Consider the following 12,930-nt stretch of genomic DNA (forward strand, 5'->3'; position numbering starts at 1 on the left):
CTTGAACTACGAGAAGTATGCTGCGAATGGACGGAAATTTGGGCCAAGTTAAAGTGAAGGGAGTGTACAGTAGGTGGATATTTTCATCCTTTTTCAGTTTATATCCCATAATTCAGTGGTAGAATAATATAATGCCACGGTGCGGCATTCTTTCCACGGCACTTCTTCGTGACTAGCACCATATTCTAGAGTTCATCTGTTACAACTCCACATTCTAGTTAGAAGGGGTAAATTTTGTGCCAAGTTAGAGTAAACAGAGTATAGGTATTATATTCTTCTAATTTCTATTTCGCCCAAATTTGCCATCTCCTCATCTTGACTGCTGGGGTGTAACAACAGATTAACATTACGATATGGTGCTAGTCATGAATAAGTGCTATGTAAGGGATGTAGAGCCACAGCATTGTCATTTTTTGTCAATGAGCCAGGATTAACACTAGAATATGGCGCTAGTCATAAAGAAATGGTGTGTAAAGGATGGAGAGAGATAGAGAGAGAGAGAAACTGACAACCATCCTTTTTTTCAGATATGACTCGATTTACCGTCCAGATCTTCCCCTGCCCAGTTATCTGGTTGACAGTTTTTTAAAGCAACATCCAGACGTGGACCCGGGCACCAATGGGGTATTTTTGGCCCAAGCTGAGTCCGTTCCTACTCCTAGAATAATCAAAACCCATCTGCCCTTCTCACTTCTCCCGCCATCCATTCTTGAGAGCTGTAAGGTGGGTGAAGTACATTCTCTCTCTCACTCTCTCTCTCTCTCTCTCTCTCTCTCTCTCTCTCTCTCTCTCTCACTCTCTGGCGACAGAAACTTAATTTCGGCTTTGCCAGATAAATGGCGAAGCTTCTTGTTTTCATCAGTATTCTTCGCACGTTTTTCTTTGATCTTGATGGTAAGGTATCCTAGCTTAACCCAAGTCCTTATGCCAGATATAAATAACCTTGACCTATTTTTGAAGGTGATATACACAGTTTTATTCTGGAAATTGCATATATGAAATTCAATCTCTCAGCATCTAATTGAGATACAGCTATTTGGTTGAAAATCCTTTGATAAAAATGTTTGGTGAATAATTTCGGCTTAATATTTTGCCATTTAGCCTAGTGGAAAATAACGAATTCAAATCTGCTCAGTTTTTTCTTTGCAACACATTTTACAGAAATTGTTAGTTGTGATCTACTGTAGTCGACAAATACAAACTTAAGCCGTCTCATTCTTCTTTTGAAATCAGAATGGTGGGTATGAAAATTAAGATGGTGATGATGATGATGCTGATGATGATGATGATGACAGTTTACATTTTCGTTCATAGGCGATATATGTGGCTAGACATCCGGGTGACGTGTGTGTGTCTTACTACCACCTTCAAAGACTCGTCAAGTCAGTGAATTTCAAGGGCGACCTGGAAGAGTTCCTGGATTTGTGGTGTCGGGATTTAGGTAAGAAGAGAGAGAGAGAGAGAGAGAGAGAGAGAGAGAGAGAGAGAGAGAGAGAGAGAGAGAGAATGAAGAATGCGACTTTGCACAAATTTATTAACTGATTGTTGATGTTGATCTTAATGCAGTTGGTAGGTATACATTGCTGTATATAATCCTTCTTTTTCTTCTTCTCCTTCCTCTGCCTCTCTTTCTCCTTCTCCCACGCCTTCATCTTCTTTTCCTTCTCTCATTCTTTTTCTTCGTCTTCTCCTTCTTCTTCATCATCACAGTTATGCGAGGGCCATACTGGAGTCACTTAAGCGAGGCATGGGCAAAACGCACCCACCCAAACCTCCTCTGGCTATACTACGAAGACATGAACAAGGATCCGCTGAGGGAACTTCAGCGCCTGGACCACTTCCTCGCCACAGGCCTGACGGAAGACGAGCTGCTGCAGGTGGCCCAGCATTCCAGCTTTGCCAACATGAAGGCCAGACCTGCCACTAACATCAGTCTCACTTCAGAATCGCCTGAACTGATGCCGGGAGAGGCCGAGTTTGTGAGGAAGGGTGAGTTTAATTTGCGTCGTCCTTGTTGTCATAATCTTTGCCATCATTACAATTATTATTGTCGTCATTACCATCATTATGATCATCATCATCGTCCATTGTCATTGTCACCTTTGGCATCATTATCGTTATTGTTGCCTTCATTTCCATCATTAGCATTGTCTGTCGTCTTCGTCATCAGTTGTCATCATCGTCATCATCATCATCATCATCATTCCTGTCTTCATCTTAGTGTTCATCATCATTGCCGTTACATCATCATCATGATCATCATCCCTGTCTTCGTCTTTGTGTTCATCATCACTGTTGTTACATCACCATCATCATCTTCATCATCAACATCATCGTCCTTGTCTTCGCCTTAGTGTTCATCATCATTGTCGTTACATCATGATCACCATCATCATTAACATCATCATCATCATCATCGTCATCATCATCATCATCATTCCTGTCTTCGTCTTAGTGTTCATCATCATTGTCGTTACATCATCATCGTCATCATCATCATCATCATCATCATCATCATCCCTGTCATCGTCTTAATGTTCGTCATCATTGGCATTACATTTTCATCATCATCATCATCATTATCATGATCATCATCATCCCCGTCTTCGCCGTAGCGTTCATCATCATTGTCTCTACATCATCATCGTCATCATCATCATCCCTGTCTTCGTCTTGGTGTTCATCATCATTGTCCTTACATCATCATCATCTTCACTCACCTCATTAATGGATGCAAGCCAGTGAGACAAAGTAGGTTAAGCATGTCAGGTTTGAATGACCAGGTTACAGTATGCTAAGCTGGGCATACAACGATACACAAGATGGATGGTATATTGCACCCTTGTATCAGGTGGTCCTGGCTCAGTCTGCTGGTATGGGGAAAGCAGAAATTTTTGCTTCATCATGAAACTACTAATCAATTGTGCAGTCAGTGAAAGCAAACTAGTGGAGAGTATTAAGGATGAAAAGTTTTATGAGATTAGTAAAAATGTAGAAAAGAGGGAGAGGGAGGGGGAGACCGAGAATGAGATGGAGGGATGGAGTGGAGAGGTATATAAGACAGGGGGATTTGAGCTGGGGGGAGGGCAGCGAAATGGCAGGGGACAGGATGACATGGAAGCTGTTTGTCTGTGGGCACCCCTTACTGGGTTAAGGCGTCTGGCTATAGATCGATAAACAGAAAAGATTTATGGGAAGTAGAAACTGTTCACGAAGACTTGATGATTTATTTTGGGATATGGCTGGTTATTGTCCTTTTGTATGTTATTTTTGCAGAGTATGGTGGTGTTGGACGTATTTATTTAACACTGAAGAGTACAGTAAAGTGTAATAAACAAACCACTTAGGAAAAGGTGTTAGGGACCTTCCTTAACTGACAACAATACGGGCCATTGTGTAATATATGGACCACCCTTTACTAGAAATAGGTAGATATAAGCTGGGTGAGATTAAGGTGAGCCCACAGATAAAGGTGAAATAGCATGTTTTACCTGACAAAGATCCATAACCCTTTGCAGCTCAGTTGATGGCCAAGTGAAGTCAGATTGGAAGGTCAATTTAACTATTAATGAAGGAGGCTCATGTCAACCTCATTACTAAATTTCATCTAAATTCACGCAACTGCGACTTAGTTTTCAAGTTGTAGGAGCAGCCCAGTTCCATCAGGCGAATTTACATTGAGTATTGTGTGTTCTCAGTGGCAGTGTTCTCAGTGTTCATCCTGTGTTCTTCTCTCCCTACAGGTGTCACTGGGGACTGGGTCAATCGCTTCACTCCCCAAATGAAGGCCAAGTTCCAGGTACCATACTCATAAATTTTCTTGAGCATGATTTGAGTATGAGATTGTTACTTTATGCTTTTATTTCCACTCCTAACACTTCATGGCCAATCTTGAGTTAGTGTTATGATGAAAAATTTATATTAAATTCAATGATTTGTGATATTACTGAACCACTGCAATAGAGATTTGTTTATTGCAAAAATTGACTAGGATCTTTTATTCTTCTCCAGGCTTGGGTGGAGACGGGGAGTAAGGCAGTCGGGGAGGTGCCACCTAGGTACACCCAGGGATAAAAGTTCACTTAACATTACACCTGTTCTGCTTCCCACTCTCCTCTGTTGGCTGTTCAAATGCTGAGAAGCCTGGTGTGTTTCTCTTCCCATTAAAAATGCCCTCTAATCTAAACTATTAGTTGTGGAGGGCTGGGTGATGTCCTGCTCTGAGTGAAGCTAAGTGAACTCATTCAGCTCAGTTTAAGGACACATCCGATGCGTGGATGTCCGGAGGGGGGGGGGGGTTGTAGTATGGTGTTGTGATCGAGGTGTTGTATTGCCCTACACATGAATACAGTAGGTAGGTGTTATTTCATTGTTAGTGTTGGAATATCTGGAGGTTGGATATTGTTGTAGAGGGTTTGATAATGTTTGTGTGGTGAGTGTTTTATGTGCCTAGGTGTGTTGTGTGTTTCTTTCAAATAAGGGCAGGGGTATTGTGTACTGGAGACGGCTCCTGCAGAGAATTGTGAACCCCTCATATCGAGGTAGTTCTGACTGGGAGGACTTTTGTTTCAGATTGCAAGTAAGCTGTTGGTGTGATTTTGGTGGAACCAGTGGTGATGCATTGATCTGTATGATCTGCAATATGTTGTAGCGAACATTAGTTAGCATGGGAGCCCATGCCGGGGAGGTATATGACATTACTCATCTAATGTTTGTTGAGTAAGGAGAATGTTTCTTTTTGTTCCTGAAAGTGTGACCTTATAATTGCCCTTAGTGCATTGAGTCTGGGGATGCACCGCCTCTTAATGTACATGGCCAATGAAGGTGAGTCTAGTGTTATATGTCACTCCAAGGGTCTTAACAGAGGGTGTGTGTGGCACATATACATTGTTAAATGTGATGTGGGGGGAATACCTGTGGCCATGATAACTGCTGGTGATGAGAGTTGTGCTGGAGTTGACTGGGGCAATCTTCAGCCAGTTGTCCACACAAGTCTGCAGTGTGCTGAGGAAGTCCTGTTGCAGTGTGCAGTCTGTGTTTGGAAGGAAGTGTGTGGTTATTTTGGTGATGTCATCTGCATAATGAGGCAATGTTTGTAAGTGGTTGGGGTGTGGGAATATGTGTGTATAGGTCGAAGAGTATGGGTGAGACCAGAAAGCCCTGTGGAACTACGTTAGGAAAATTTCTTTTCATGATGACTTGCCATGGAATATAACATTTGCTTATCTACCAGATAAATAGTTGGCTAGCCAACAGATAGTGTTGTTCTCCATATCCATTTTCATTATCTTGGTGATTACTTTGCATCGCGGGATGGCATCTACGGCTTTTCTTATCTGTTGTGAGAAGTGTACTCTGAGCTAGTGTCGTGGAGTTCATGCCATTCGATGCTCGTTGCGTGAGATTAGCCAGTAAGGTGCTTGTAAAATACATTGCTTTGAATCCGTGCAAGGGGGACATGGGGAATGACTTTATTGAGAATGAGACTTTCACCTATTTTGGATGGTGTATTAAGTAGTGTTACGAGTCTGTACAAAGAAGGGAGTGTCGGGTCATTGTTTGGTTTAGGTATAGTGGTGACTGTTCCATGTTTCCAAATACTGTGAATGCTGCAGTGTGAATATGAGTAGTTCCTGATGTTTGTCAGGGTCTGGATGCCTTGTGGTCCTTAATGTTTTAGGTTCAGGTTGCTGGTACCATCTGGCCCTGTGCTTGTAGGGTTCTTTTTGTTGATGTTAAGTGTCTCTTCTGGAGCGAAGGGGGATGCACTGTGATCGAGAGAAAAGGACGGCCTATGCTGAGAGGTTTGTTCTTCAGACTGTGTGCGTTTTGTGACTTATGTTTTGTAGTGATTTATAAGAATATTTGCTTGTTTATTGTAGGATGTGATGCATTGGGTGTTGGAGGTCATGGTAGCGTGGGTCTTGGAAATGCATGTTTGTGATTTAGTGATACTGTTAAATATTTTGTAGAGTCTAGAGGTGTCTGTGCAGTGACAAAGTGTTGTTACAAAGGCCTTCCAGTTTTCCATTTTCTTTGCACTAATTTTGTTGCTGATCTCATTGTTTACTTCTTGGAGCATTGTGATGGTGTGTTGTGTGTGTGGGAGAGGTGAGGTGTGTTTAAATCTCTTGCATTGCCTTATGAGGCAGACAATCTTTGGTGAAAAGTTTGGGTTTTAATGTATTCTGTTGCCTCGTGGGTTGTGGTGTTCGTGTGTGTTGAGTATGATGTTGTGGACTAGTAAACAGGCAACTGGAGCTGCATGTTTCTAAGCCCTTAGATGATTTTCCCTGATAGTGTGTACCAGGGAGGAATATGATGGACATTCCCTAATTGTGAAGTAGATGCACTGGAATAGCTGAGAGAGGCTTGGTATGTTTCCCTGCCCATAGATGATCCTCTTTGGTGTGACATGTCAGGAAGAAAGTAACACTTGCTTGATCATGAACTAGACGCAGTGGAACGGTAGGCTAACTTGATGGTGGAGTTGTTGTTTCATGAGTTCAGACCCTCCTATATAAAGGATATATTAACGCTTGCTATACTATATATCTGTGGCAATATTTTCTTAACATTTTGAAGACTAATTATATTTTTCTGTATATCTGTAGTTTATTCTGCTACTATCACTTTTTTTTTTTTTTTTGTTAATACTACTCTGATCAAAATCTTTATGAATTTTACAAAATAAAATTTTTGTTAGAGTTTATGAATATTCTGTATTCTCTGACCCTTAACTCTTCAACAAAATTTTGTTCAAATGATACCAGAACTCTGAGCTGACCCTGTCATGTAAATATGGCCTTTGACCTTTCCCTGTGACCTTGACCTTTGAATGTGCTCATAATCACACCCTGTTATTCGTGTCCACCACTTTCACAGTGATGTAAATTGGATGAAAATTTTCAAGTTGACCTTGCTCCATGATCTAGAAATTTGACAAATAGTTCTAAAAAAAAAAAAAATACTTTACTCCGTGCCCCACCTTCAACCATTCAGCCAAGCTTTATTAAAAGCAGACTACAACTGTTTGAGTTATTTTGTTAACCATCACACATCCGAATCGAAAATTTGACCTTGACCTGTGACCTTGATCTTTCAATGAGCGTTCTCAAAACTGAATCACCCAATTCCTGCCATACCCTCAGCTCTTCCTCCAAGTTTTGTCATAACTGGATAAAAACTGTTGACGTTGATTTTGCTGAATCAACGTTTGACCCAGCCCCGTGACCTACATCTTTGACCTATTGTTCTTGAAAGACAAGAACATTCCTCTTGTTCTGTCCTTCAACCGTTCCCCCAATTCTGACTGAAAGCAGATTACAACTATTTTAAACTATTTTTTCAAACACACACACACACACACACACACACACACACACACACACACACACACACACACACACACACACACACACACACACACACACACACACACACACACACACACACACACACACACACACACACACACACCGCTCAAAACAAGACACCCGTTCTCGTTTCGCGAGTCCTGGGTACAAAAACGTGATTTGGGTTGAGAGGGGTAGGGGGGATGGGTTTTGGTGGTGGTGGGTGTTGGAGCAAGGAAGAAGTAATACTTACCTGTTAACAAAGGTGGTGCAGGTTGCCTTCAGTGGATCTGTCTATCCCATTCTCTTCTCTCTCTCCGAGTATGCCTGGGCAAGTCCAGTCCAGCTGTTGTAAACAACAATAACAGCAATAAAGCCGTTCAGTCTCTCTCCCACTATTGCGTTATCCCACCCACCTCCCTCGGGAGTCGCCGCCCACAAAACCGAGTCAGCAGGCTTTCGCTTTGTACAAATATTACTTCACTTTTATTTATGCCTTGCGCTACTACAGCATCGCCATATCTATTCCTACATTTATTGCGGAAAAAGATCAGAAAAAATGTTTCATTCCTTTATAAATAATATATTGTAAAGAAAGATGTAATTGTTCTTGATTTGTCTGGAGATAATTAAAGCTGATTTAAATGTATGTAGATGAACACTTTTGTTCCCAATTTTCTCGTAGGATTAAAAGAGACCAAAAAAAGTAATTGTAATATTTCTTAATTTAAACAATGAGGAAGTAATTAAACAAATATATAAATAAATAAAAACGAAACAAGTTCCGAACTGCTGCATCTTGCTTACTATACCGTTGGAAGTATGAAACTGCTTGCACCACACATGCTTGGCAGTGGGATCGCCACCTAGGCCAGCATTGAGAGATGAATTGGATAGATGCATCGTCTTATGTGACAATGAGCATTTGCGACTTATTACTAGCTGGTATGGATTTACTCACACCAAGTCAACAGTTCACTAAAAGGTCGAACTCTCCAAAATTATTTGATAGCAATTGTGGCAGAGTAACAGCCTAAACGTCATTAGCATAAAACTCTTACTTATAATCAAAAACATCTGAATAACTCTCTCGGTTTAAAATTGTTAGAAACCATGCAAAAGCTGTAATAAATCTCGCTAAATCAAACTTTCTTCAAAATCAAGCATCAAAAGAACTTAACAACCCTAATGACAATTGAATATTCTGGTCAACTGTCAATTCTTTCAATAATAACTTTAACAAGTCATCATCCATTCCCCCACTAAAGTCTTCAGATTGCAATATTACAAATGACCTGCGTGGGAATGCAGATATCTTTGCCGGTACATTTGCCAGAAATTCTACCATAGAGGAAGTCAGCTAGAACGTCCCAGTGCTAGAACTTGACTCCCGAAATTTTTCCACTTAAAATTCAGACAAGATACGTAAAATCCGTCCTAGACATTTTACGTACCGACAAGGCTCCAGGACCGGATGGAATTTTCCCAATTATTTTGAAGAAGTGTTCCCCAGAGGCTGCCTCTGTTCTAGCTAAATTATTCAGACTGTGCATTCGTACTTCTTCATTCCCTAATTCATGGGAAGAAGCCAATATCCACCCAGTTCCAAAGAAAGGAAGTTCCTCTGACCCTTCTGATTACAGAACAATAGCTGTCACTTCTTCTCTTGGTAAAGTATTTCAAATTTTAATTAATAAGCACATAGTTAAACATCTTGAATCCAACGACTTAATTAGTGATAGACAATATGGTTTTCGCCACGAAAGAGCCACTACTGACGTATTCAATCTCCTGACTCGTACCATCCATCAATCAATCGACCTACATGGAGAAACTCATGCAGTAGCCTTTGATATTTCTAAAGCTTTCAACAGAGTATGGCACCGTTCCCTGCTATCCAAACTCCCTTGCTATGGACTAATGTCTTTTGTTCCTCTCCTTTCCTCATACCTCAGCGACAGAAAAATAAGAGTAAAGGTAGGTCATGTACATTCCACTCAAGTAATACTGGCGTGCCACAAGGATCAGTTCTGGTGCCAACCCTGTTCCTGGTTCACACTAATGATCTCTTATCTGTCACCCAGAATCCCATCCATTCATATGCAGATGACTCAACACTTCATAGTTCATTCACACTCACCCATTTACAAAGTCTAATATCTCTAACTCTCAACTCAATACAGCCATCTCCATAAATCAAGAATTATCTACGATCAATGAATGAGGACAAAAACAATCTTTTCTCATTTAATGCTAGTAAAACAGTATATATACAATTTACTAACAGACTGATGCTGCCAGATTCGTATATTACCTTCAGTGCTACCAATATTCCCATCTCTAAAAGTATTGAAATTCTTGGCATCTCACTTAACAATGCCATCAGCTGGACGTCTCATGTCAGATCATTTGTTAAAACCACCTCAAAGAAACTTGGATTGTTGTACAGAGTCCGTAACTTCTTCGCTGACGAGCAGTTAGCTATAATTTATAAGAGTCATGTGCGTTCTCAGCTTGAATATTGCTCACCCTTGTGGAATGGATGTGGAGAGGTTGTATTAAAACAACTAGACAAAATTCAGAACAAAGCTGCTGGAAAATTGGAAATACTTATAACCCTCCTATTATAAATAAACTACCTCCCCAACAAGTAAGAAGAAATGTTGCTTTTCTTGCATTATTTAACATATTTTTATGGCAAATTCTCAGACGAAGTTGCGTCCTTTGTGCCGCCTCTCCATGCCTTCCCTCGTGCTACACGGGCATCTGGTTGCGCTCATGACTGGAATGTCACTCACCCAATTTGCAGAACTTCTGCCTATCAGAATTCTTTCATTCACCGAACTGCATCTCTCTGGAACGCGCTTCCCCAGAGTTGTTTCCCTGCAAACTTCAACCTACAGCTTCTCAGGTCCAACTGTTACAGATATCTTTTGAATGGAGGACACCAGTAATCTGGTGTATGGATTATTTTTTTCACTCATTTGTTTCCCATACCTCAGTTCCGTTATTTTAAAAATAGAAAAAAAACATAAACCATCTCCACTCTACTCCACATGAATTTTATTCGGCTTAGGGTATACTTCTCGCACTGAAGGGATTAATGAACGTTGCATCTAACTCCTCCAGTTCACAGGCTCGCCTATGCGGAAGAGCATCGTCTGGTGAGAGCAAGAATAATTCTGAAACAAAAATGGCAAAGAATGGGTTAATTATCTTTCAAGTGTCAGTTAATACCAGTGGCGTATATGGGGGAGGGGGCATTTAGCCATTTCCCCCCCCCTTTTGTCCCAGTAGGCCTACATATCTGCAGCTCTAAATACGTATACAAAACAGACCGCTGTCACAATAACTGCAAGGTATTGAAATGGATCTAGTGCAAGCTCTTGACAGTGTGAAAGACTGTATAGATGTGTTGCAAATGTACAGGAATGATGATACATTCAAAAGATTGTTTGAGACTGCTAACAAAAGTGTGGAAGAGTGATTCAAGCCCCAAGGAGTGTAGGCCGGCAACAGTACCGGTCTAATCCCCCACTGAATCTGGTGATCCAGAAGCATACTCCTACCAGAAACGAGCTGTTTTTTTTTTGTTTTTTTCCCTTATATTGATACAGTATTACAGCTGCTGAATGAGCGCCTCACTTCATAGCATTCCTCATGGCAGAAACTATGCTATCTCTTACCTTCCCTTTGTGTAAATAAACATTCCCAGATGTACATGAAGCAGCTGTAATGTACAATAAGTTCTTTAAAGGTAGCATAGAGGAGTTGGAAGCAGAATACTACAGATGGCAAAACACATGAAAGAATCGGGAGGAGAAAGATAAACCAAAATCTGTTGTTGCATCTCTGAATGTCTGCAAAGAATTTGGCACTTATCCTAACACTGAAACACTGTTGCATATCTTTGCAACACTTCCGGTGACAACTGCTACAAGTGAACGGTCATTCAGCTGCTTAAAGTATCTGAAGTCATACCTGCTCTCCACCATGTCGGAGAAAAGACTGAATGGATTAGCATTACTTTTTGTACATAAGGATATTGAGTTGAACTATCATGAAGTAATCAATGAATTCAGCCGTAAAAACAGGCTGCTTGATTTTAAATGATCAACTCTCACACTACTCTAGTGAGTAAGTTCTCTCTCTCTCTCTCTCTCTCTCTCTCTCTCTCTCTCTCTCTCTCTCTAAGTCATTAATGCTAGTTTTAGTTTAATTTTTTAAATGTTTCATGTAAAAAGGAACATTGCAACTTCCAGAATGAAGGAATCAATAATTGTATATTACGGTTCAGCAGCTTTTTTTTTTTTTTTATACATGCTGGGTACTGCAGAATTCCCTAATTAAATATTTTCAAACAGTTCATTTTTGTTTTAGCCAAGATACATAAGCTTCTTTATATTGTTTTGCCACTGAATATCAAATTAGTGCAATATATCCCTCCTGAGGCCTCAAAATGCCCCTAAAAATGTTTGATTTTCAAAAAATTTCCTGGGGGGCTTACAGCGCCTCCCCAGACCCCCCAGCTGTAGAGGCTTGCTTCGCTCGCCCCTCCCCTTAAAAAAAATCCTGGATTCACCCCTGTGCCCCTCCCCCTTTGCATGGACCTATATACGCCACTGTAAGATGTGAATAACATGAGGCAATGATATACTAGAAGCTAACCTGTAACCACTGAGCTCTATAATGGAAAGACTATCTCCGCAGCCAGCATGTACCTTTGGCCGCCATATTGAAACACCTGCACTCGTCGCCTCCACAATGGTAATGCAATTGGATCACTGTTCTTAGCTTGCTATTTCTGTTTCGCTGTTGCTTACATAAGCTAAGCAGTGGGCCATGGCACTATATTTTCCGAATTCATTGGCTGATTTCAAAAGACGTGGCCGTCGGTGGTGTAAACAACATCAGCGCCGTCCTGGGCCCCTGGCGGCGGTTACACAAACTAAGTGGCGCTACCCATGAGAAAGCCTCTCCATACTATACAGCTCAGTGCCTGTAACATATAATTTTCCCGATTTGAATGTGTAATGTATTGCTCCGGACTCCACGCGTGGTGCACAGAATATCCCCGTGCTCATGTTTACGTCCCAGGATTTCAGTAAACTAATGATCTAGTTTCGAAGGCCAACCTAGGAAAATTCTAGTGAATGCAATACACTACTTGCTTTTCAATTGTTATGGTGATGATATAGGAACAATAAGGATGCCGAAAAAATTTAGCTTAGTAAGGATACCCTACCCGAAGCTGCAGCAAGACCTTTTGTCTCTTACTCCTTTCCTCCCCCTAACATACAGTATAATAAATGTAATTATCCGCTTTATTCCCTATTGATGTAAAATTACTAGATATGGCAGATTATACCTTTTTCTCTGACACTAAGCAATAAAGAGGACTAAAACATGGGCTTACAAACTCGTGCAGTGCAAAAGCACACACTTTTTCTTTTAAATATGGAATATCTTTCTTTTTAAATACACCGCTATCTCCTGTCTAACTGAAAATACTGATTTGAAAATTTTAAACTCATTGATATGTTTATCGCATTTTATTACTCTTGGCAGTCGTTCA

The 12,930-nt window shown here is 40.7% G+C and overlaps 1 protein-coding gene across 1 annotated transcript; it reads left to right on the forward strand.

The window, feature by feature from the left end:
• Positions 1 to 585: 585 nt before the first annotated feature.
• LOC145396021 (sulfotransferase 1C4-like) lies at positions 586 to 4,074 on the forward strand (the record flags this gene model as incomplete). The annotated part of the gene is made up of 5 exons (XM_080269485.1): positions 586 to 723; positions 1,315 to 1,441; positions 1,711 to 1,989; positions 3,744 to 3,799; positions 4,012 to 4,074. Coding segments are annotated over 5 exons (663 nt in total), but the record flags the coding sequence as incomplete, so codon positions are not given.
• Positions 4,075 to 12,930: the final 8,856 nt, after the last annotated feature.

Source organism: Coenobita brevimanus, chromosome 34, assembly GCF_032717465.1.
Source record: "Coenobita brevimanus isolate Jiangsu-jjx chromosome 34, ASM3271746v2, whole genome shotgun sequence".
Lineage (NCBI taxonomy): Eukaryota > Metazoa > Arthropoda > Malacostraca > Decapoda > Coenobitidae > Coenobita > Coenobita brevimanus.